The sequence below is a fragment of the Rhododendron vialii genome, chromosome 2a, assembly GCF_030253575.1.
Source record: "Rhododendron vialii isolate Sample 1 chromosome 2a, ASM3025357v1".
NCBI lineage: Eukaryota > Viridiplantae > Streptophyta > Magnoliopsida > Ericales > Ericaceae > Rhododendron > Rhododendron vialii.
Window position 1 is genome coordinate 11907277 of NC_080558.1, and position 23396 is coordinate 11930672.

Here is a 23396-nt window from a genome sequence, read left to right on the forward strand (position 1 = left end):
GCCCAAAAAAATGTCATTCTTTAGCTAGTTATCAATCCAAGTTCCCTCACAATCTCCTCGCAAGCAAGATAACGTAGACTCATCAGTAACATCAAATGGTTCAACTTGTGGTAATCCTTCGCCAGCTCCATTATTCTCAGCAAAACAATCATCTAGCTCATCATCTCCATCAAAAGGATATCGACGCTGAGGAGGTTCGAGGACAATCGACCACCTCGAATCAAGTTGATCTTCCACATAGAAAACTTGCTTGGCCTGAGAAGCCAAAATGAAACAATCGGATTTGTGGCCTATCCTCCCAAGCTCAACTAGCGTAAAACCAAGCTCATCCACTTTGATACCCTTATTGTTATCAACCCAGTCGCATTTAAATACTGGAATATTGAACGTGTGATAATCAAGCTGCCATATCTCAGTTATAACTCCATAAAAATTCAACTCCCCAAACACAGGGTTCTTATCCTTGTTATTAGTAACTTGCATTGCTCTTGCCACCAAGCTAACTCCACTATTCTGGGTGACTCGTGAATTATCACGATCTTTTGTGTGAAAACGATAACCATTTATGATGTAGCCGGAGTATTTGATCACATCAAAACGGGGACCTTGTGCTATCCACTTTAGGGTATTAGAAATATGCTTTTTGTTACTATTTAGCTCATCAGCAACCTGCATACAGTTAAATGATTAGTCAAGTTGGTCAACGGTAAGTTTGTTAATGATATTCAAAACTGAATTGACAAATATTAAGAGTTATTGTACCTTTTCACGGAGCCAATATATAAATTTTTTATTGTGCTCAATTTGTAGCCACGTTTGACTTTTTGATTGACGAGGATGATGTTCCTTCAAGAACGCCATATGTTCTCTATCAATGATTAGAAATCATTTGAAATCACCAACTATTATAACTAAATACAATTGTATGAAAAAAAAAAAGGAAAAAAAAGAAAAAGGAATGTCCTTACTCAATGTACGGTTGAACTTCATTTGTGTTTTCTAAAACATAACAATGAGCTTGCTCCCATTCTTCACGATCAATGGCAGTAACACGACCACCAGGTAAAGGCCTTCCAATTGCTGAATCCTCGAAAGTCGTGTTTCTATCCACAGGAACCCCAATAGAATCCATCCCAGATAAGTAATCTGAGCAAAACTCAACACCTTCTTCTGCAATGTAGCTTTCAGCAATGCAACCCTCCGGACGATTACGATTACGAACATAACCCTTTAAGACCTTCATGTACCTCTCAAATGGATACATCCATCGAAAGTGAACAGGTCCACAAAGTCGTACTTCTCTGACAAGATGTACCGTCAAATGAACCATGATATCAAAGAATGATGGCGGAAAGTACTTTTCAAATAAGCATAATGTAATCACAAGATCTGATTGAAGTTTTTCTAATTTCGGCACATCCACCACTTTGCTACAAATAGCATTGAAAAAGAAACATAATCTTGTGATGGCATATCTCACTTCTTTAGGCAACACAGAACGTAGTGCCAAAGGTAGCAACTGTTGCATCAGTACATGACAGTCATGTGACTTGAGACCATAAAGCTTCAGATCTGGCATCGAGACCTTACTTCTAATATTCGAAGAGTACCCATCAGGGACTTTGAGTTCTAACAATGTTGTGCAAAATATTTTCTTCTCCTCCCTAGATAATGTATAACATGCCGGAGGTAGGTACGTTCGCTTCTCTCCAATTACCGGTGCCAACTCTTCCCGTAGGCCCTTCTCTATAAGATCTAGACGAGAATTAACTCCATCCTTTGTTTTACCCGGAATATTAAGTAGTGTACCAATGATGCTCTCCAACAGATTCTTCTCTATATGCATAACATCTAAAATGTGTCGGATATACAAGTACTTCCAATATTCAAGCTCAAAAAAAATTGACTTCTTCTTCCAACTAGTACCAATATCTGAGGGCTTATTTTTATTCTTCTTCCCCCAAAGAATTTCAATCCCTTCTACCTTCTTTAACACTTCTTCTCCATTTAATGGTTTCGGAGCTTCTCGAAAGTCTTGCTCGCCATTAAATGCTTTCTTTTGCCTTCGATACGGATGGTAGCGTGGAAGAAATTTTCTATGGCCGGCATAAATGTTCTTCCTACCACGCTTTAATCTTTGAGAATCTGTTCCTTCGCTACAAATTGGGCATGCATAATATCCCTTCGTTATGCAACCGCTCAAATTCCCAAGCGCGGGAAAATCGTTAATTGTCCATAAGAGTACGGCCCTTAATGTAAAATGTTGTTTTCGGTAAGCATCATAAGCTTCAACACCAACCTTCCACAATATCTTCAAGTCATCAATCAATGGTGCAAGGAAAACATCAATGTCATTACCAGGTTGAGCCGGACCAGATATCAACAATGATAACATCATAAATGGACCAGATATCAACAATGATAACATCATAACATCAGTTTTCCCTTGACCTTGAAAGAGTCAGAAGGGAGATCAAGACTCTTACGGCTGAGGTGAAGCAGATTTACAATGAGAATATGTATGACATGAATGGAGTAGCAGTAAAAAAACTCAAGCACTCTTCTACAGGAAGTGGAGGTATTGGTTCATATTTTTAGTATTTTAAGATTCAAAATTATTTATTTTAAATCTCAAGTGTATTATCCTTTCAGTTTCAGCTATGTCGGGCATGAGAATACTATCATACTATCATTAATACTCCCTCCATTCCAAAAAGATGTTCCTACGAAACCTGGTAGAGCCAAAGTCCAATTGTTGAGAGGATCGGGAGCACTTGCATTAACAGCAAAAGCGGCAGTTGGAACCATCTCATGCATATTCACACAAGCATCGACGGTTTTGGACACAGTTGTGTCTGAATATGTGTTTTAAATCTTTGTTCCTAGACTTTTGTCACAAATATTGGCTTAGTTAAGAATCAAAATTGTGTATTGTTCACTGGCAACTTATAATTCATATTATCCACCATAATAATACGCATGGAAGATGGAGCATAATAATTAGTATGAACTGCAAAAATATGCAGGCCAATGCTACAATTAATACGCCCTGAATCTAGCTTTAATTCAATTGATATGATAGTAACAACCATAGTTGTTTTCCTTTTCGCTCGGCAATTATATCAACCAGGGAATGACTTAGTCCGGTGAAACACACAACAATATTCTAAATATATAGCTCAAAGATTGCTCGTTAAGACTCTGTATTAAATAGGATATGAGAATAGATCCTTTCCAAAACACATATTTGATTCTATGTTAACACTTACTATGGCCCCTTCCATGACTTTTGGCTCTTCCTTGATTGTTACATTCCTTCTATTTTACAGTAGGAGGTTCAAGTTCATTAGGAGGGAGCAACACGTCCATAGAGGTGAAAGAGAAGGTGGTGATTGGTTTCGAGGAAGAGGTAAAGAGACTAATAGACAAGCTTGATGATAGAGGAGAGGGCAGAGAATTGGAGATTATAACAATAATCGGTGCAGGTGGAGGTGGTAAAACTACTTTGGCCAGAGAAGTGTATGATCACCGTTTCACATCGTATACCTTTGACATTCGTGCATGGGTTGATGTTTCTCAATATTATGATGAAACTATGAAGAGGAATTTGTTGATTTGTATTTTGGAATTAGCTTCCGCACGAAAAGATGAAGATTACAAGCAATATAGCGAGGATAAGTTGGGAGAAATGGTACTCAAATGCTTGAAGGGTAGAAAATATCTCATTGTCATGGATGACATATGGGGCATTGAAGCCTGGAATGATATCCAAAGATCATTCCCCAAAAAATGCCGGGGGAGCAAAGTGTTATTCACAAGTCGACTACTCGTTCAACCTGATAGCGTCTGCTGCATCCCTCATTATTTGGATCCCTTATCTGAAAGTTGCAGTTGGGAGTTGTTACAAAAGAAGGTATTTGTTTATAAAAAATTATTGTACGTTATCTTGTTGCGTCCTTATAGCATCTAAACCAAGCAAACACAATCACACACAACTCAAAGATATACGTGGTAACGGGTACATCGACAGAGGGGCAGCAGATTCGTTTTATCTGTGGAGGATTACAATTAATCACTCTACACACTCACAATACAGCCTCTCACAATCTCTAGTGTTTACTCTCTATATTATGATATTATTACAAGCCAATGGAGACTCCTTGTATAGGCCACGAAACTACCTAAACATGAGGGTGCTCCACTAAGTTGAGTGGTGGATTGACAAAACCAACATATATAAATAAAAATAGTGATTTGAACATATGTTTCTCTAACTGTTGTCTATGTTTTTTGATATATAATTTCTTTTCAAGAATTCCTATTTTAAAACATTTATTATTCTCGTCGTATGAACCGGTCAACTCCTATTACTTGAATCAAGTTGTATGTAATTACAATTATAGCCATCTAATATTTTTCCCAAATATATTGAATAGGTATTCGGGACCAAACAATGCCCACCGGAGTTGGTGGACATCGGTAAGCAAATCACAAAAAAATGTAAAGGGCTACCAATTGCAATTATCGCAATAGCTGGCATTCTAGCAATGGAAAACAAGACACTCTACGTGTGGGAGGAAGTTGCCAAACATTTAAGCTCGATCATTGCCAAAAACCAGGAGGGCTGCATGGAGATACTAGAACTTAGTTACAATCACTTGCCCCTTCATTTAAAAGCGTGTTTTCTTTATATTGCAGCACACCCTGAAGATTATGAAATCTCCGTACGCGAGCTGATATGGTTATGGATCGCGGAGGGATTTATTAAGCCAAGTGAGGGTGGAGAAAGCTTGGAGGACATAGCAAAAGATTACTTAATTGGTCTTATTGATAGAAGTCTCATAATGGTAGCTAGGAAAAGTAAATTCCGGCAAGGAATTAAAGCATGTCGTATCCATGATCTTTTGCGTGAATTAGGCTTGAAAAAAGCTGAGGAGGATAATTTCATTGTGAAAATTTACGAGGATGATCCTCTTTCACCTTCCTCTACAAATAAGCAGCGTCGCCTCTTCATTAGCTCTCAGTTCTTTCATAAGTTTTCCTCAAGGCCTTGTGCTCAAAACCTTCGTTCTTTTACGTGCCGCTCCTTGTCAAACTCCCCGCCTTCCAAACAAAATCTGTCATTCTTTGTTGAAAACTTCAAACTTCTCAAGGTGTTGAATTTTAACTCTGCTACAAGCCTAGGAGAAATAAGAAAAGGAGATCTAGTTCATTTGAGATACTTAGCACTTAGGTTACCACTCCACATCATGCACCGTGCACCATTATTTATTCACTACCTCTCGAACCTAGAAACCCTTAACTTCCAAGTTGGGAGTTGGACCAAGATTTCGTTGCCTCAAGATATAGTTAAGATGGTCCAGTTGAGGCATCTATATACTAAAAGGGGGATATTCGAATATCATGCTTCTTATGATCATGAAGAAGAGGGGAATATGTTGGATAGCCTACAGACCTTGCACCGAATGTGTTTTTGTGAGCATTGCCATCGTTTCTTGAGAAGGACTCCCAATCTTAAGGAGCTAGGACTTACTTCAAGTCGGAACTCCCAATCATTCCCAGAGGATTGGGTTGTGATGCTCCCCAACCTAGAGTTCTTAAAATGCCTTGAGACACTCTTTATTGAGCCACGGTTCGTGACCAAGCGCGTGACTAAGCTGAAGCTTCCTCTGACTCTTACGCGGCTAACTTTGAGCCGTACGGACATCTTGTGGGAGGATATGTCAATACTCCTCCAAACCCTGCCGAGCATTGAGGTTCTCAAATTATTATACTCCGCCTGTTGGGGACGAGTTTGGGACACAACTGAACTTGACGAGGGGTTCTCTCAACTCAAGTACTTAAAGTTTGAGGAACTGAATATCGAGGAGTGGAATGCTTCCACATATCAATTTCCGAGACTTGAGGTTTTAGAGATTGAAAATTGCGAATATCTGAAGGGAATCCCACTTGATTTTGCTAATCTGTTCGACCTTCGTGAAATTAAGTTATACCGTTGTAGTCAATCTGCTGAGGTATCGGTCAGGGAGATTCAGGAAGAGCAAATAAGTCTTAAAGGAGATGATGATTGCCTTGATTTCTCCTTGCGGCCGTTGCCTGCGGATTTGTTATGGTAGATGAGGAGAACAGTTGGGAGTGATATTGAGGAGGTAATTAATTACCAAAAATTGTTTTGGTGCTGCTGATTGGTCTGGGTTTTTTTTTTTTTTTTTTTCTATACTTGTCTCTTTGTGTCTAGCATGTGCTGTCAAGTTTTGTGTCCAGTTTAGTCTGTTGCGGCCGGGGGCTATGGTGGATCCTTCTAGTTTTTTCTGTTTTTTTTGTTTATGGGTTTCAAGATGTGTGTGTGTGCAAGTGTGTGTGTGATTTGGCCTAGTCCCATTCTGGATTTCCTAGATGTATTGGCCTGTTGTTATTCAAACAAACGTGGAACTATTACTGAAGTTGGAATTGGGAAAGCTGGATGATTGCTAATGATGCTTGGTGGTGAATAATGACTGATGACTGGCATTCGGGATGCACTTACATTGCAGGTTTTAATTGCTGGACATTTGCCACTGATATTTTGGAGGTTTACATTGCAGGTTATAATTGAATGATTGATCGTGTGGGGGACTTTTATTTCTGGGCATGGGCCTCATTCGGCCTCTTTTTTCTTATTTTCTATCAGGTTGGCATCTTGCCATCTAGTCTCATGTTGGGGCGGCATATGATTGTCAAGGGTCTAGGGACCAACAAGTTGGAATTCTTTCTCATTTTGTCAGTAAAGTATATTTTTGCATGTCAATATGGGACAATTTTCTTATATTAGTTTATGGGTTGTGAGTTATTAAAGAGAACATGGCTTGTGGCATGCATGTATTTGATTAGTATATAGTAAAATTTAATTCAATGACAAGTCCAGTCCCAATAATTTCCAAGGTTAAAAAAGAGGGCAACTGGTACCTAATGCTTAAGAGTTGTGTTGGTTTTAGCCTTTTAGGCCTAATAATTCATTCAAGGATTGTGTTGGAGGGATCTATATATCTACCCCTCCCAATTGGAAAGCAATTGGTATTAAACTGTTAATAGTGAGGTTCCAAAGCCTGACCTACATCAACTTACAATTGAGAATTCCTCGCCCGATAAGGTGGGAGATGTCCAGCTCAATGAAGGAAACGATAGTTCTTCTAGGGATGGATTGTTTGAGCTTTTCAATTCGCCTAAGATGGAAGAGGATTCTTCTCTTTGGTCTAGATGTGAGTTTGCTCCACCCACACCTGAGCAAATCACGGAAAAGGGTACCGAAACAAAGGACTTCCAGACTAAATGGGCGGCAGTCATATAGAAGAATAGGTCAGAGGAAGACGAGCACCTCTTTGCTATGCATCGCAGCTTTAGGAAATAGAAGGGAAAGACCAAGAAGATTGTCAGTTGTGAAAGTGGTGGCAAGGCTATTCAAGGCTACACTCGAATGAAGCGTAAACGAGGATTGCTGTGCTGACCCTTGCGCTTATTGTATCCATCAATGCCGTACTTTATCTTGATTTGTCTTTTATCTTGGAGAGAGACTACAGTTCCCGACTGGAGAATCCCGACCGAATTTCCGATGCCGCGCTCGGCCCACTCCGGCCACCGGATGGCTGATCGGAGCCGACCAAAAATTCTAAAAAAAAAAAAACCAAGTGGGTCACGCAGGAATCAACGGCATCCGATATATGTAGGTGGCCGATCCAAACACTCCATTTTTTTGGATCGGCCACCTACACACATCGGATACCGTTGATTCTCGCGTTGCGTCGGGATTCCCTGGTCGGGATGCTTAGACTTTCTGGTTTATCTTGTGCATTCACTGCGTTTTGCAGGTTTTGAAGGTCGACTAGTTCCTCGAGCCTGGTTGGTATGTGATCTTGTGTTGGCTGTTGCTGAGCTTTTTCCTTGTTAATTTTTTGTTTGATCGGGTATCTCTTGGTTTCTCTTTAGGTTGGGGCTTTGTTTTGTTTGTGAGCTGCGGTGGTTTTTGGGTATCTGTTATAAGGTCTATTCAACTTTGGTTGTATTATTTTATTTATGAATGGGATTATCGTGTTTGTAAAATAAAAATAAAAAACTGTTCATAATTTTATCTCCTTGAACTTTTTCTATTTTTGATGAATTTTTTTTAGCTTTTGGTAATAATATTTATATTTTCAATTATTCTCATCAAGATGACTCACTCTTAGCTCCGAAGGAATTCTTAAACCCACTTTAATCAAGAAAAAAAATGATGCAAAATTAGTGTTCTAAAAGTTGGCCACCTAGGCCATTTAGTCTCCACCTAGGCGATAGGTGGTGGTAGATTGGTAGCTGACTAGTCAGCGCCTCAACACCTAGTTGTCGCCTAGGCGCTCAACACCTTTTTTTTGCCCCACTAGCTAATACGGAGTACCTAGCAATTTTTAGAACATTGTTCAAAGTTAACAACAATTTGGAAAAAATAAAATAGGATTATGCACTTTTATAGGACAATCTATATATAGTAAGACAGGATTGGTTTTGAATCCAAAAAACAACTAACGGTCCAGATTTATACCCTGCATAATTCTCCACCCTTTATTCTACAATACTGGACCCGTAAATACTTAATTTTTCTTGACCATCTCCCAAACATGCATTTCTGGACCCCCTCCTCTTCTCTCTCTCTCTCTCTCTCTCTCTCTCTCCGAATACGAGAATACGATCTGATTTCCAGACCCTCTCTCTCTCTCCGAATATGGCAATCCCCTCAAGTAGCTTGGCCTCCACATCCTCCCATCACGTAGGTTAGCCACCACCTCACTCTCCCCGCGCCGGCTGATCGCCAATCCCTAACGACCCAACATCAATTACTGCTTCCTCCCGCCTGTCTTTTAAGTAAGTACTAGTGAATGCTCGTGCCTGAAGGCACGGCTCAAACGATCAGCTCATGCAAATAAATTATGGACTCATGCTCAACGAATCAAACTATGTGAAAAACAATAACCTAAGCATATTCATTGACCTGTTTAACTTGAATCAGCAAATAAAGAACAAACAATTTTCTAACCCCGTCTGCAAAAACTTTAGTACTTCTGTTTAACAACAAAAGAAGAAAAATAAAAATTGGTCAACCAATATAAATCATCCACCCAATAGAGTAACACAACATAAAAAACTAACAAACTTACCTATAAAATCAACATGGAGAGCTAAACAATTATACTCTACAATATAGTTGAATCCATAAGTTGTAGATTTCCAACCGCATGAGAACAGTTACATTTTTTTTTAACAAACACCCACATTCACTATGAAGCTTTGTCTATCTTCAAAGCTCCAACAAAGTTGCTTTTAACAGTAAAATAACTCTAACTTTCCATCCGTGAAATTTTCATCCTATCAGAGCCAAACCAAAGCTTTGTAAGAAAGCTACAAACATATTATCTTCCAACGCAAATAGCATCTCATTAGAGCAGATAGTACACCCAATTATTTAAAAATAAGTGGAAGCATACCCTCGAAAAGTATTCAAGGCCAGACCTTTACCGCTCTACGGCTTCGGTGTTACCAGTTAATCATACCTAGAAGTAATTCAAATAAAATTATGAGAGAACTCGAATTAACATGAATTCCTAGAACTTGAAATCAAATCTCACCATCAAAAGACAAAATTTGGTTCACACCTAAAAGAAATAGACACAGCGACACGTTGATTTTACCAAGAACATGTAAACCTCTGAAGCTAAATTTTATCCTTTTATATTTTCAGGCCACAAAACTTTAAAGCTAAATTTTCCTCAAATTGTGCTCAAAAGAGAGTAGAGAATAGAATCATTTATCGAGGTGTACTCAAAGCTAAAAACCAGATGCACTCAAATCTAAAACAATAAAGTAATGATCGATTGCATATAAAAGTCAATATGGCACTCGATTTCAATGGCGTCCATAGCTTTCCCATCCACAGCTTCGGGAATTATGTTCGATGGTGTCCAAAGATTTTTCCATTCTTCTTCAGTTGATTTCATGATTATTTATATACTTTTGGGTAATAAGGTCAAATTCTAATTTTTTTTTTTTAGACAAATAGATACATTTAAGAGGAAAACCAATGGTAATAGGGTAAGGGTAAAAGAAACCAAAGCAAACTACTAAAAATTAGAAGTAAAATTCACATCTAAAACCTCTCAAACAAATGAACTGAATGACTTACGTATTCAATGGTGTCCACACCATTTCTTTCTCCATTTCCTACCACCTACATATAGATTATAGACTCAATAAATGCCCCATCTTCTCAACTTTTGTTCTTTTTCCATAGGGTTATGCATATAAGAGATGATATATTGAGATTTTAGGAGAGGAACCTGCAACCAAACAATGAGAAATTGGGACATTGGAAACTTCTTTTTCCCTAATTAATGCTCCACCAATTCCTTAAGGATCTGAAAAAGAAAAAGCAAAATGAAGTTCAAGAATAGATAGGGAAACTCATGGACAACCTAAAGTACCCGATTTTAGGAAAACACGTATATATCTTGTTGTTTGTGTGTGTTTCAAGGATCTTATACTTACGGTCAAACTTCCATGAGAGAAATGGTGTGCACTCCCCTTTAATCGTGCGAAATGGTAATGAAAAGAAATATTTCAGTTACTGACAAATACACACAAGCATCAAAACTGACCCTCTTTATCAAAAGCCACGTGTGTTATCACCAACTTACACTTCTTTAGGGCTTTTACTACCAAAAACATAGGAAAAACCCTCTCCCTCCCATTTATTAGGTCAGCTAGAGTTGGGAATATGAATTAGGAAGAGTCTTTGGAATAGGAAAGGTAAGAGAATATCGAGTACTTTAGGTAAGAAAATATACGTGGTAGATTTAAAACAAAGAAAATAAAACATACATATGGTAGATTTACATATCTCTTTACCAACTTGTGGCTAAAGAATGTATAGAAGCAATATTTATGCCATAATTATTATCCCAAAACTCATTAAAAAAGTATCAGCATTACTACAACACTAATATCTATTTTCCAAATGGAGTATAGAAACGTGTATACCTGTACTGTGAGTTTTCCTTTCCATTGACCGCAGTGCTTTGCTTTAGAATTCGTTCTCATTCTCATCATGCTCGTTGCGCAAAAGTTGATTTTGATAGTTCTTTGCCAGATTGTGCCTAAAAGTATGTGTAGCAACTCTAATTAATTATTGTAATCCCATTACTATTTAAGAAAGTAAAATAAATATTCTCTGTCTACCAAATTAGGTCAATGGGTCATACAATATTGTCCCAAAACTTATTAGTTAGTTGCCATTTTTTTTCCCGAAATAAAGATAGAAGGTACACCAAAGGGTCATACCCGTGAATATTCTTCTCCATAGGCCACATGTGTTGGCTTCCGTTTGCTAGCCGTTGTCTCTAATTCGTCGTACCCTATTAAGAATCATAACACATGATTGCTTCAAACAAAAACACCCTCGCTCTGCCCCATTGACATCCTAACAATTATGATATGAGCAACAACAAATAGCATCAGCAAGAATATATCCAGCAGAAAATAGCAGAAATCTTAATTGGAGCCCAACACCTGTATGGTAGAACTGACCACCATTGACAGGAAGCAGCAGAATTTTTTAGTTCCAAAAGAAGCAGCAAGCATCAGATGGTATCATAAATTCAGCACCAACTTGGTCGTGCTAGCTGATTATACAACGTACAGGGCATGAATCAACGTTGCACAAAAAAAAAAATCAATAATTACCTATTCTAGGACTTAGTCAACAATTTGCCTCTGCACGATAATCTATATAATCCGTAACTGTCTCTCTCCTATCAGGGACGAAAACAAAACTGTTTAGCATTCTGGGATATAGGTATAATCAGCCGTGCTATTTTTATTTTTATTTTTTGGGTAAGTTAAGCCGTGCTATTTTGATAACCTGTAACTATTCGTTTCCAAATAGCAGTCAGATTAAAGCATAATACTTACTTAAAAGATAGGCGGGAGGAAGCAGTAATTGATGTTGGGTCGTTAGGGATTGGCGATCAGCCGGCGCGGGGAGAGTGAGGTGGTGGCTAACCTGCATGATGGGAGGAGGTAGAGGCGAAGCTGCGTGAGGGGAATGCCATATTCGGAGAGAGAGAGAGGGTCTGGAAATCGGATCTTATTCTCGTATTCGGAGGGAGAGAGAAAGAGAGAGAGAGGGGGGGGGGGTGGTTTCTGGAAATGGGATTTCCAAAATAGACGGGGAATGCATGTTTGGGAGATGGTCAAGAAAAATTAAGTATTTACGGGTCCGTCACTGTAGAATGAAGGGTGGGAAATTATGTAGGGTATAAATCTGAACCGTTGGTTATTTTTTGGATTCAAAACCAGTCATGTATTATTATATAGATGGGTCATGAGAAAACTAAACCTAACATAAATCGATTGAGTCGTAAAGGATAAAAAAATTGAATGTCAAAACGTATTATACACGAGAAGAATTTGATCTGTCAAAGCCACACCAACATCTCCATAGGTAATTGCCATCTTCTTGATTTTGTGCACCAATTTCTTATTTTCTGTTTATATAACTTTCAAAAGAAAATTAATTTTCACACTCATTTTTGTTTTTTGTACAAGTGCCTTTCATTTTTTGTCTTTATTCAAATAAAATTACAAAACTACCCTTTATATATATTGTTTCCTTCTGTCATGAAAAGGGTATTCATGTAAATTCACATCACTAAAAAAATAGCACTTGGATAAAAAAAAAAGTGTGAAATTCAGTCCATTTTAGAGTTTTGTAATGTAATAGGTCCAGTCCACCTTCCTTTTTAGTTGAGTGTCGTGTCCCCACTTATGAAATTTTGTAATGTCTAAGGTCCAATCTTTTATTTTACTGAGACAATAATGCCCTTTCCACCGCCTCTATTTCCAAATCCCACCACTCGATTCCTCCTCCGCACCCATCAACACCGACGACCCTTTCTTCATCCGCTGGTCCTAAATCAGCCAATCTGTACCCCTTCTCTCCCCTCTCCTCTCCTCTCTCTCCCCTCCCCTATCCGTCATCTTCTCCGACTTCGCTGCCTCCACGAGTTTCAGTCAAGTCGTTGTGGCTCTCTCCATCCCTTACTACATCGTTTTCACCACCTGTGCAAGATTTCTCATCACCACCGCCGATCCCCATCACCATCGCCGATCCGCCGACCCCCAGTACTAGCGATGAAGTTCTAGGCGGGGCAGGCCACCCACCTTCGAATGGTGTTGGTCCTACGGACCGTGAAGTGGTGGTGGGGCTGCGGCGGCTTAATTTCTAGAGACAAGGATTGGGGAAGTTTTCCGATGGGTTTTTCGATTCTGTCGATGGACTGGGCCCAGGTGAGGAAGGGTTGGGAAAGTTTTATAGACAGAGAAGGATTATCGACGTTGACGCCCAGCACAGACGTTGAAGACACCTTCAGATCTAGTGGACATTTTTAATGAGAAGAAGGGTATGATGATCAGTGAAGATTCACTATATTTCACTAGTTCCAAAGTCTGATTAAATAATTTTATGATGACATGTACTTATATGTTTTATGATGATTAGTGAGATTTCACTAACTTTCTGGGTCAATGTAGTTGGCCGTTGCTGATTTTTGTAGCCGACGGCAGCCGTCCTGCACTGTAACTTCCGTTTCTCTCATCTCTTGGGAGGTGACAAAGCTTCCTCTGCTCTGTCTCTCTCTCTCTCTCTCTCTCTCTCTCTCTCTCTCTCTTCCGAGCACTTTCTCTCTCTAACTGGTATGTCTCCTCTCTCTCAAAATAAGGCTGGGGTTGTTTGGGTGGGTTTGTGGTTGTGGAGGTATTTCAGTTACATTTGAAAGAATTCCCTCTCTCGATCAAAATATCAATGGCCAATTAAATGGAAGGGATTGTCCACATCTTTCTTTCAATCACAGTTCCATTCATACTTCAAGGTTAAATCCCGGTGAGAGAATCGAGTCAAAAATCAGATTAGGTCAGTAGGGAAACTTTCCTTCTTAAACCATACTTGTAGCCACAGACAATCAGATTGAGTTTTGTGAGTACCACTGTCGATTTGGGCAATTTTGGCGAAGGGAGGTCGCCGGAGGTGGACCCGGTGGTGGTGGTGGTCGCCGGAGGTGGAGGATGAGCGAGGTCGCCGGTGGTGATCGCAGCGTCGTCATCCTCCTCTCTCTCTCTTTCCCCACAACACCACCACCAACAACAACAACAACAGAACCCATATAGTTCCTAATCATTCGGGGTATGGGCAAGGGAGGATTGGAGACATACCTAACCATTGACAATATGCACAAAGTGGCTGCTCTCAGAGTACCACCGAAATAGTAGCCCCTTGTACATGTTTTGTTGCGGAACCATGCCCCAATATCAAAGCCAAAAGGCATTAGGGGCTGGCCTAGAGAACCAATTCAATTTGTATGCACAATACCATACTCCAACTCTGTTATTTTCAGATCTATTTTTCATTTCTTCATTTTTTTTTAAATTTTTGCTCAAAGGCTGACGTGGTGGCCCCAGGTCAGCATCGTGCCCCATAGTATCATGCACCCTAGACAAGTTCCATAAGATGTGTAGCTGATGTCCAAACTGTGTGCTTGTAATTTTAGTCAACGGGTTACCGAGATCGACGGTCACGATTTCATGTTCCACGCACAACCATTTACAATCGTTGTGCATGAAGCATTTCTGTGGATAATTTATCATTACTTAATTGGTTGTTGGCGCAAGTTGCAACCCCACTTGATATTTTAATAAGGATACATGTACTTAGAGCACCTTCAATCCTTACCCATTTTCAATTCAAATATGAGTAAAAATTTAGGTCAAAAGCTCTATTTGGGTATGTCATCTCCAATGCCATACCCACTTTTCTACCCAAATCTAGTGTAATTTAAATCAAAATGGCACATTGGTAAATATTAAGGAGTGAAAAGAGGTGTTGAAGAAAATGGGTATGGGTTTGGAGCTCCCCAAATTTGGATGAGGAAAAGGGTAAAACTCAAAATGGGTAGGAAAATGGGTATGACATTGGAGATAGATTTTTAAGCTTTTTACCCAAAATATGGGTATGGGTAATAAAATGGGTGATGATTAGAGATACTCTTATTTATTTTAAGTCTTTGATTTACCCATTCATCCCCATTCTACTTGTCCTGTATTTCTAACTCCCTTTTATATGATCAATCCGTAGAGAGAGAGATGGGTGACACTGCTGTTGATTTTTTCCTGGAGACCTTGCAGCATCTTATAACGAGCTCCAATCTTGATTTTATCTTAGAGGAGAAACATCAACTTCAATCTCTTGGAGAGGAGATAAAGTACTTGAGATGGTTCCTCACGATTACGGAGAAGAAACGCAACGAGCATTCAGAAGTGATGAAACTGGTGAAGCAGATTAGAGATGTGGTATCCGAGGCAGAGAACATTGTAGAACTGTTTGTAGATCTTGTTTCGAAGGTTGATCTCGCCTCTAATACTCTTCGTGAACACCAGGATCAGCTTTCCATTGACCTTGAAAGGGTCAGAAAGGAGATCACGAATCTTACGGCTGAGGTGAAACAGATTTACAAGGAGAATATGTATGACATGAATGGAAAAGCAGTAAAAAGACTCAAGCACTCTTCTACTGGAAGTGGAGGTATTGGTACATATTTTCAGTATTTTAAGATTCAAAATTATTTATTTTAAATCTGAAGTGTATTACGCTTTCAGTTTCAGCTATGTCGGGCATGAGAATACTATCATATCGTTAATATGATATGAGCAAACCAAATTCTTTAGTGACAAACTCAAATTTTTTTTGTGTCCTTTTCTATTTATCCTAGCATTTGGTCAAGTGTCCTTCATTAAGTTAAGAAATTACTCTTCATATTTTGGATTGCCTTATTTATTGTGTGTACTTGTTTGTTTCTAACATGCAGACATAAGCCTATCACACTAACGCAGTCACAAAGGCTGTAACTAAGGCAATATTATATGCTTTTCCACAATACTTTGAAACTGTTCGACGAATTGATCAACATAATATTCTTTTAAACCCAATTTGAGCTTGACCCACAATGCTACTCTTTGTTCTATGAGATCCAAAACTTCTCACCAACTAATTGCGGTACCCTATGAAGCACAGATACTCTATTTTGGCTCACGTATCGTATCCGATACCCGATACTCTCGGATACTCTCCGGATACGTGTCCGATACTTATCTTGATTCTTAGATTATATTTTTGTATTCTGATACTTTTCGGATACACGCGGATACATATTGGATATGCTTGGATAAGTTTTAGATGTGCGCGGGGTAAATACGTTGTTAGTTATTACTTAAAATATATCAGTTAAAATTGCAATTAGGGCTATACATACTATCTTTTTTCCCAAATCACGCCGATCGTATCCTCTCGTCTCTCATCTCTCTTCACGACCTGTAAGTCTTTCGTCTGTCTCTCCTCTCTTGTCTCTCTCTCTCTCTCTCGCTGTGTATGTATATGTATATAACTATATAGATACAATTACTAATATAACTATATGTAAATATATCTCTATCCGGTGAACTTGTGTAATGGAAAACTTTAATCATTAATGAAATTTTAGGAATTAAATATATATATATATATATATATATATATATATATATATATATAATATGTTATTTATTTATTTTTATATTCAATGTATTGTATCCCCCAACGTATCGTACCCTACTTTCTGTGAAAATCACGTATTCGCGTATCCATATCGTATCGTATCCGTATCTGTATCGGTGCTTCTTAGGTGGTACCATGAAAAATGTAGTTGTTCCTTGCTAACCAAACTGACCAAATAATTGATAATGGACAGGCGTCCCGACTCCCAAATAGTTGTCTTTGTTTAAACCCCACCAATTGATACATTAACACAATAGATTCCAAATAGGATAACAAGCAGGCAATAAGTGATCCCTAGTTTAAAGATTCAACACCACAGAATCTGTATATAGCATTTTGTACACTGTCCATTCTTCCCAATCTAAAAACCAATTCAGAAGTTTTGGTTTTGCCCATAATTGCAAGCCATCAAAATACTTTAACTTTTGGAGGAGCGACATTATTTCATTTGGAAGTAAAAACTCTATCACCCGGGCCAATAGGAGCATCAACTAATTTCAACAATGAACAAACTGAAAACACACCTGAATGTGAGCATATCTGACATCCGAATGCATAAAATTAGACCACAATTGGAAACTTGGGTCACAAGGAACTTAAAACAAATTTGCAAGGAATAAAAGTAATTTTGACCTGCGAATTTCGACTCAAAAGATAAGAATCTCAAACAAAACTAACTAGCACAATAACAGTGTCTAGGAACTAGGTAATCAAAGTAAGTGATAAGCCCAAGATTATGTGGGTCATTAACATGGATATCTAATTTGAATGAGAACATTACCCCTTCTTTGTTATTGACTTTTCCAACTTCACAATCTAACAGGCCTTGTTAAAGAACGATGACCACAATTGCATATACCACACCAACATGACAAATATATACTCAAATCTCGAAAATCATAATTAACGATTACATCTCCACTGTAATATCCATCCTCCCTAAACCAATATAAGTTCTACCTGGTTAGGGAGGGGTCTATGGGAGAAACGATTTAGGTTCCAAAATTTTTTGGATCTGTACGGATATAAACATAGGTAGAAGGAGAAGAAACCTGGTAGAGTCAGAGTCCAGTCATTGAGACGATCGGGAACATTTGCATTAACAACGAAAGCAGCGGTTGGAACCGTCTCATGCACATTCACACAAGCATCGATGGTCTGGGACACAGTTGTATCTGAATCTGTGTTTAAAATCTTTGTTCCTAGACTTTTGTTACAAATATTGGCTTGGTTAAGATTCAAAATTTTGTACTATTCACTGGCAACTTATCATTCATATTATCCACCATAACAATACGTATGGAACATGGAGCATAATAATAAGTAGCATGAACCACAAAAATATGCAGGCCAATGCTACAATTAATACACCCTTAATCTAGCTTTAATTCAATTGATCTGAAGATAACAACCATAGCCATTTTCCTTTTCGCTCGGCAAGAGAATGACTTAAATGAGAGTCTGGTGAAACATACAACAATATTCTAAATATATAGCTCAAAGATTGCTCATTAAGACTCTGTATTGTTAAATAGGATACGAGAATGGATCCTTTCCAAAACACATACTCCCTCTATTCCATATTGTTGGGCATCTAAGAAAGGACGTGCAATTTTTGGATAAAAAATAAAGTACTTCCGTGCATAATTTTATAAATTTTTGACACCAAATTAAAATCTCAATTAGTTCTCTAATTCGGTGTCAAGAAAGTTAAAAATATTTGTGCGTAAGTATTCTATTTTTTGATCAAAAAATTACACGTCCTTTCCTAGAGGACCAACAATATGGGACAGAGGGAGTATTTGATTTTCTGTTACACTTACTATGGCTCCTTCCATGACTTTTGACTCTTCCTTGATCATAGTCTTCCTTTTATTTTACAGTAGGAGGTTCAAGTTCATTAGGAGGGAGCAACGCACCCATAGAGGTGAAAGAGAAGGTGGTGATTGGTTTCGAGGAGGAGGTAAAGAGACTAATAGACAAGCTTGATGACAGAGGAGATGGCAGACAATTGGAGATTATAACAATAATCGGTGCAGGTGGAGGTGGCAAAACTACTTTGGCCAGAGAAGTGTATGATCACCGTTTCACATCGTATACCTTTGACATTCTTGCATGGGTTGATGTTTCTCAATATTATGATAAAACTATGAAGAAGAATTTGTTGATTCGTATTTTGGAATCAGCTTCCGCACGAAAAGATGAAGATTACAAGCAATATAGCGAGGATAAGTTGGGAGAAATGGTACACAAATTCTTGAAGGGTAGAAAATATCTCATTGTCATGGATGACATATGGGGCATTGAACCCTGGAATGATATCCAAAGATCATTCCCCAAGGAATGCAGGGGGAGCAAAGTGTTATTCACAAGTCGACTACTCGTTCAACCTGATAGCGTCCGCTGCGTCCCTCATTATTTGGATCCCTTATCAGAAAGTTGCAGTTGGGAGTTGTTACAAAAGAAGGTATTTATTTTTTAAAATTCTTGTACGTTATATTGTTGTGACCATATAGGATCTAAACCAAGCAAATGCAAACACAATCACATACAACACAAAGATATATGTGTTTCTCCAGACAACGGGTACATCCACGGAGGGGCAGCAGATTCGTATTATCTGTGGAGGACTACAATTAATCACTCTACACACTCATTCGTATTATTTGTGGAGGATTACAATTAATCACTCTACACACTCATTCGTATTATCTGTAGAGGATTACAATTAATCACTCTACACACTCACAATAGCCTCTCACAATCTCTCGTGTTTGCTCTCTATTTTCTGATACTATTACAAGCCAATGGCGACTCCTTATATAGGCCAAAAAAACTAACTAATAAATGGTGAGTGGGTTAGGTGAGAGTGCTCCACTAGGTTGACTGGAGGAGCCACAAAACCAACATATATAACTAAATAGTGATTTAAACATATGTTTCTCTAACTGTTGTATCTGTTTTCCGATTTATAATTTCTTTTTCAAGAATTCCTATTTTAAAACATTTCTTATTCTCGCCGTATGAACAGGAAAACTCCTATTGCTTGGATCAAGTTGTATGTAATTACAATTATAGACATCTAATATTGCTAATATATATCGAACAGGTATTCGGAAACGATGAATGCTCACCGAATTTGGTGGACATCGGTAAGCAAATCGCAGAAAAATGTAAAGGACTACCACTTGCGATTGTCGCAATAGCTGGCATTCTGGCAACGGAAGACAAGACACTCTATGTGTGGGAGGAAGTTGCCAAGCATTTAAGTTCGATCATTGCCAAAAACCAGGAGGGCTGCATGGAGATACTAGAACTTAGTTATAATCACCTGCCCCTTCATTTAAAAGCGTGTTTTCTTTATATTGCAGCACATCCCGAAGATTATGAAATTGCTGTACGCGAGCTGATATGGTTATGGATCGGGGAGGGATTTATTCAGCAAAGTGAGGTGGGGGAAAGCTTGGAGGACATAGCAAAAGATTACTTAATCGGTCTTATTGATAGAAGTCTCATAATGGTAGCTAGGAAAAGTAAATCCCGGCGAGGAATTAAAACATGTCGTATCCATGATCTTCTGCGTGAATTAGGCTTGAAAAAAGCTGAGGAGGATAATTTCATTGTGAAAATTTACGAGGATGATCCTCTTTCACCTTCCTCTACAAATAAGCAGCGTCGCCTCTTCATTAGCTCTCAGTTCTTTCATAAGTTTTCCTCAAGGCCTCGTGCTCAAAACCTTCGTTCTTTTATGTGCCTCTCCTTGTCAAACTCCCCGCCTTCCAAACAAAATCTGTCATTCTTTGTTGAAAACTTCAAACTTCTCAAGGTGTTGAATTTTAGGTCCGCTACAAGCCTAGGAGAAATAAGAAAAGGAGATCTAGTTCATTTGAGATACTTATCACTTAGGATACCCCACGACCTTAAGCACCGTGCACCGTTATTTATTCACTACCTCTCGAACCTAGTAACCCTTAACCTCCAAGTTGGGCATTGGACCAAGATTTCATTGCCTCTCGATATACTTAAGATGGTTCACTTGAGGCATCTATATACTAGAAGGGGGATATTCGAATATCATGTTTCTTATGATTATGAAGAAGAGGGGAATATGTTAGATAGCCTACTTACCTTGCACCGAATATGTCTTTGTGAGCATTGCCATAGTTTCTTGAGAAGGACTCCCAATCTTAAGGAGCTAGGACTGACTTCAAGTCGGACAGAGGATCGTGATGTGATGCTCCGTGACCTAGAGTTCTTAAAATGCCTCGAGACACTCGTTGTCGAACCATGGATGCTGACCAAGCAAGTGACTGGGCTGAAGCTTCCTCCAACTCTTACGCGGCTAACTTTTAAATCTACGGACCTCAAGTGGGAGGAGCTGTCAATAATCCTCCAAACCCTGCCGAGCCTTGGGGTTCTCAAATTATTATACTCCGCCTGTTGGGGAGCAGTTTGGGACACAACTGAACTTGAGGAGGGGTTCTCTCAGCTCAAGTACTTGAAGTTTGAGCAGCTGCATATCGAGGAGTGGAATGCTTCCGCAGATCAATTTCCGAGACTTGAGGTTTTAGAGATTGAATGGTGCGAGTATCTGAAGGGGATCCCACTTGATTTTGCTAATTTGTACGACCTTCGTGAAATTAAGTTATTCCGTTGTAGTCAATCCGCTGAGGAATCGGTCAGGGAGATTCAGGAAGAGCAAAAAAGTATGAAAGGAGATGATGATTGGCTAAATTTCGCCTTGCAGCCGTTGCCTGAGGATTTGTTGGGGTAGATGAGGAGAACAGTTGGAAGTGATTGAGGTAATTAAGCAAATTTTTTAAGGGCTAAATATCATTGGGGTAGGGTCGATCAGACTGGTCAGAAAGTGGGGCTAGATGTATTGGCCTGCTGTTGTTCAAACAAACGTGGAAGAAGGGATTCAATGGTGACTGGCATTTGGGTTGCTGCACTTACATTGCAGGTTTTCATTGCTGGACTGTTGCTACTGATATTTTGGAGGTTTGTGAAATTGAAGAAGGCGTAGTGATGTTTTGGAATTTTTTTCGTAAACCATATAATTGAATGATTGATCATGTGTGTTACTTTTATTTCTGGGCATGAGGTGTTATTCCTCATTCAGCCTCTTTTTTCTTACTAGTATTTTCTATCAGGTTGGCATCTTGCCATCTAGTCTCATTTTGGGTGCGGAGCGGGGCATATATGATTGTCACGGGTCTAGGTACCAACAAGTTGGAATGCTTTCTCATTTTGTCAGTAATGTATATTTTTGCATGTCAATATAGGGCAGTTTTCTTATATATTAGTTTATGGGTTGTGAGTTATTAGGTTTCATCGGGAAAAAGAGAGGGTATTTCAGGTTTTTATTATTATTAAAGTTATGATGGCAACTTAATTATTCAAATAAACTAGGATGGTGACTTAAGTATTTATAAGAAACAGAGACCCTTATTTAAGTACGTCTAAACCATAATTGGTTACCTATTATGGTAAATATACTGTCAACAATGAGATTGGTTTTTTATTAAAAACAAATACAATGAGATTGGTATGCAAGAATTCCACAACATGAAATCTCGTGATTTTTTTAGTTTTTCTAAAAGATTTTGTTATTTTTTTTACACCATATTAAAATGCTAATTGAGCACTTTAATTTAGTGCAAAAAAGACTTAAATAAGTTATATGCAAATATTTTTTTTTACGTCCAAGAAAATACACGTCAAAAGAGGACATTTTAAAAGGACGGAGAAAGTATAAAGTAAATTGCCCAATGTTTTCAAATTAGTACTTCTTCTACCTTTCTGACATAAATCGGGATATCTTAGAGAGGAAATGGTATACAACTATACAAGGTCTCGTAGACCATTTCATGCATCATATATGAGCTTTAAACAAAGTGCTACGCTAGGTTCGAATGAAAGACCCCAAGAGTTCATTTGTTCAATGCGGATACTTGATATATTGATGTCTATGAAACGGTCTGCATATTATGTTTTCTGTCCGGTGTCTCCTGATCCAAGTAGGCAAGTACTGACTAAATATTCTAGCCGAAAACCATTTTATGAATTTGGACCACTCAGTGGCACAGTTTTTACCTTGACCCGAAACTAACCCAACTTTTCAAGTGATGCAGTGCACTGGTCTGGGGTTCGAGCGTGAAACACAAGCCTCAAGGCAAGGTAAATTGTGAAGCCAAGCTTGGAAAATTGGCAAGCTTTGTGTACGGGAAAAATGGCAGCTTATTTTTTCTGCATCCTCAAGCAATTTAACTCGTTTTATCTTTCTTTTGCTTTGGATTGAAAAAAAAGAATTAATCTCTTGTTCCAACATCATGAAGAAATTCATAAAACTTCTTAACCTGAACAGCCATTCGCCAACAACAAAGGTGCAAGAAAAGAAAATATCCTCGTTAGATTCATGCCTACTCTTGCAGGTTCTAAATACTTAGGTCATTACACAGTCATCTCCATGAATCTCAAGCTTTTGCACAACAATTGAAGTATCTGAGAATGCTTCTTCTTGCCTGTCGGAAACAAATAATAACACGAAAGGGTCACATCCAGGAAACGAAAGGAGAGCAAAGAGTACTTATTTTTCATACCAAAATTGAGAAATATTTTAGTTTTCATAGTTCTCTTTTAAGCTACAGTCTCATGTTCCCAATTTTACAACATTGATTTAGGTAATTCGTTACTGTATCGATCTATCGTTGGCAATTCTGCCCCCCCGGCATACATATTTTCATTGGTCTGG

The 23396-nt window shown here is 38.6% G+C and overlaps 3 protein-coding genes, 1 long non-coding RNA gene and 1 other non-coding gene across 10 annotated transcripts; 2 read left to right on the forward strand and 3 right to left on the reverse strand.

Annotated features, from left to right (window-relative positions):
• Positions 1–5: 5 nt before the first annotated feature.
• On the reverse strand, positions 6–2428 carry LOC131317134 (uncharacterized). Its single transcript, XM_058346703.1, has 3 exons — positions 969–2428; positions 763–868; positions 6–669 (listed from the first exon to the last, which is right to left on the reverse strand). Exons 1-3 carry the CDS (start codon positions 2426–2428, stop codon positions 25–27), a joined length of 2211 nt encoding a protein of 736 aa, XP_058202686.1. The 3' UTR covers positions 6–24.
• A 12-nt stretch (positions 2429–2440) lies between these two features.
• LOC131316158 (putative late blight resistance protein homolog R1B-16) lies at positions 2441–7445 on the forward strand. The gene is made up of 3 exons (XM_058345437.1): positions 2441–2578; positions 3330–3913; positions 4437–7445. The coding sequence occupies exons 1-3, from the start codon at positions 2518–2520 to the stop codon at positions 6114–6116; spliced, it is 2325 nt and encodes a 774-aa protein (XP_058201420.1). The 5' UTR covers positions 2441–2517; the 3' UTR covers positions 6117–7445.
• A 1763-nt stretch (positions 7446–9208) lies between these two features.
• On the reverse strand, positions 9209–12164 carry LOC131316160 (uncharacterized). 5 transcript variants are annotated; one of them, XR_009197019.1, is made up of 8 exons: positions 11971–12164; positions 11743–11810; positions 11341–11414; positions 11041–11156; positions 10341–10418; positions 10187–10231; positions 9492–9557; positions 9209–9372 (listed from the first exon to the last, which is right to left on the reverse strand). It is a non-coding gene; the product is annotated as an uncharacterized LOC131316160 (long non-coding RNA). The 5 variants fall into 5 exon arrangements; XR_009197016.1 differs by lacking the exon at positions 11341–11414; XR_009197017.1 differs by lacking the exon at positions 11341–11414 and having other exon boundaries at positions 9492–9614.
• Positions 12165–12913: 749 nt separating this feature from the next.
• On the forward strand, positions 12914–21947 carry LOC131316157 (putative late blight resistance protein homolog R1A-10). 2 transcript variants are annotated; one of them, XM_058345435.1, is made up of 4 exons: positions 12914–13752; positions 15190–15634; positions 18526–19109; positions 19752–21947. In XM_058345435.1, the coding sequence occupies exons 2-4, from the start codon at positions 15196–15198 to the stop codon at positions 21414–21416; spliced, it is 2688 nt and encodes an 895-aa protein (XP_058201418.1). In that variant the 5' UTR covers positions 12914–13752; positions 15190–15195; the 3' UTR covers positions 21417–21947. The 2 variants fall into 2 exon arrangements, with proteins under 2 accessions (XP_058201418.1, XP_058201419.1); XM_058345436.1 differs by having other exon boundaries at positions 18529–19109.
• LOC131318287 (small nucleolar RNA snoR100) lies at positions 14337–14441 on the reverse strand. Its single transcript, XR_009197613.1, has one exon. It is a non-coding gene; the product is annotated as a small nucleolar RNA snoR100 (small nucleolar RNA).
• Positions 21948–23396: the final 1449 nt, after the last annotated feature.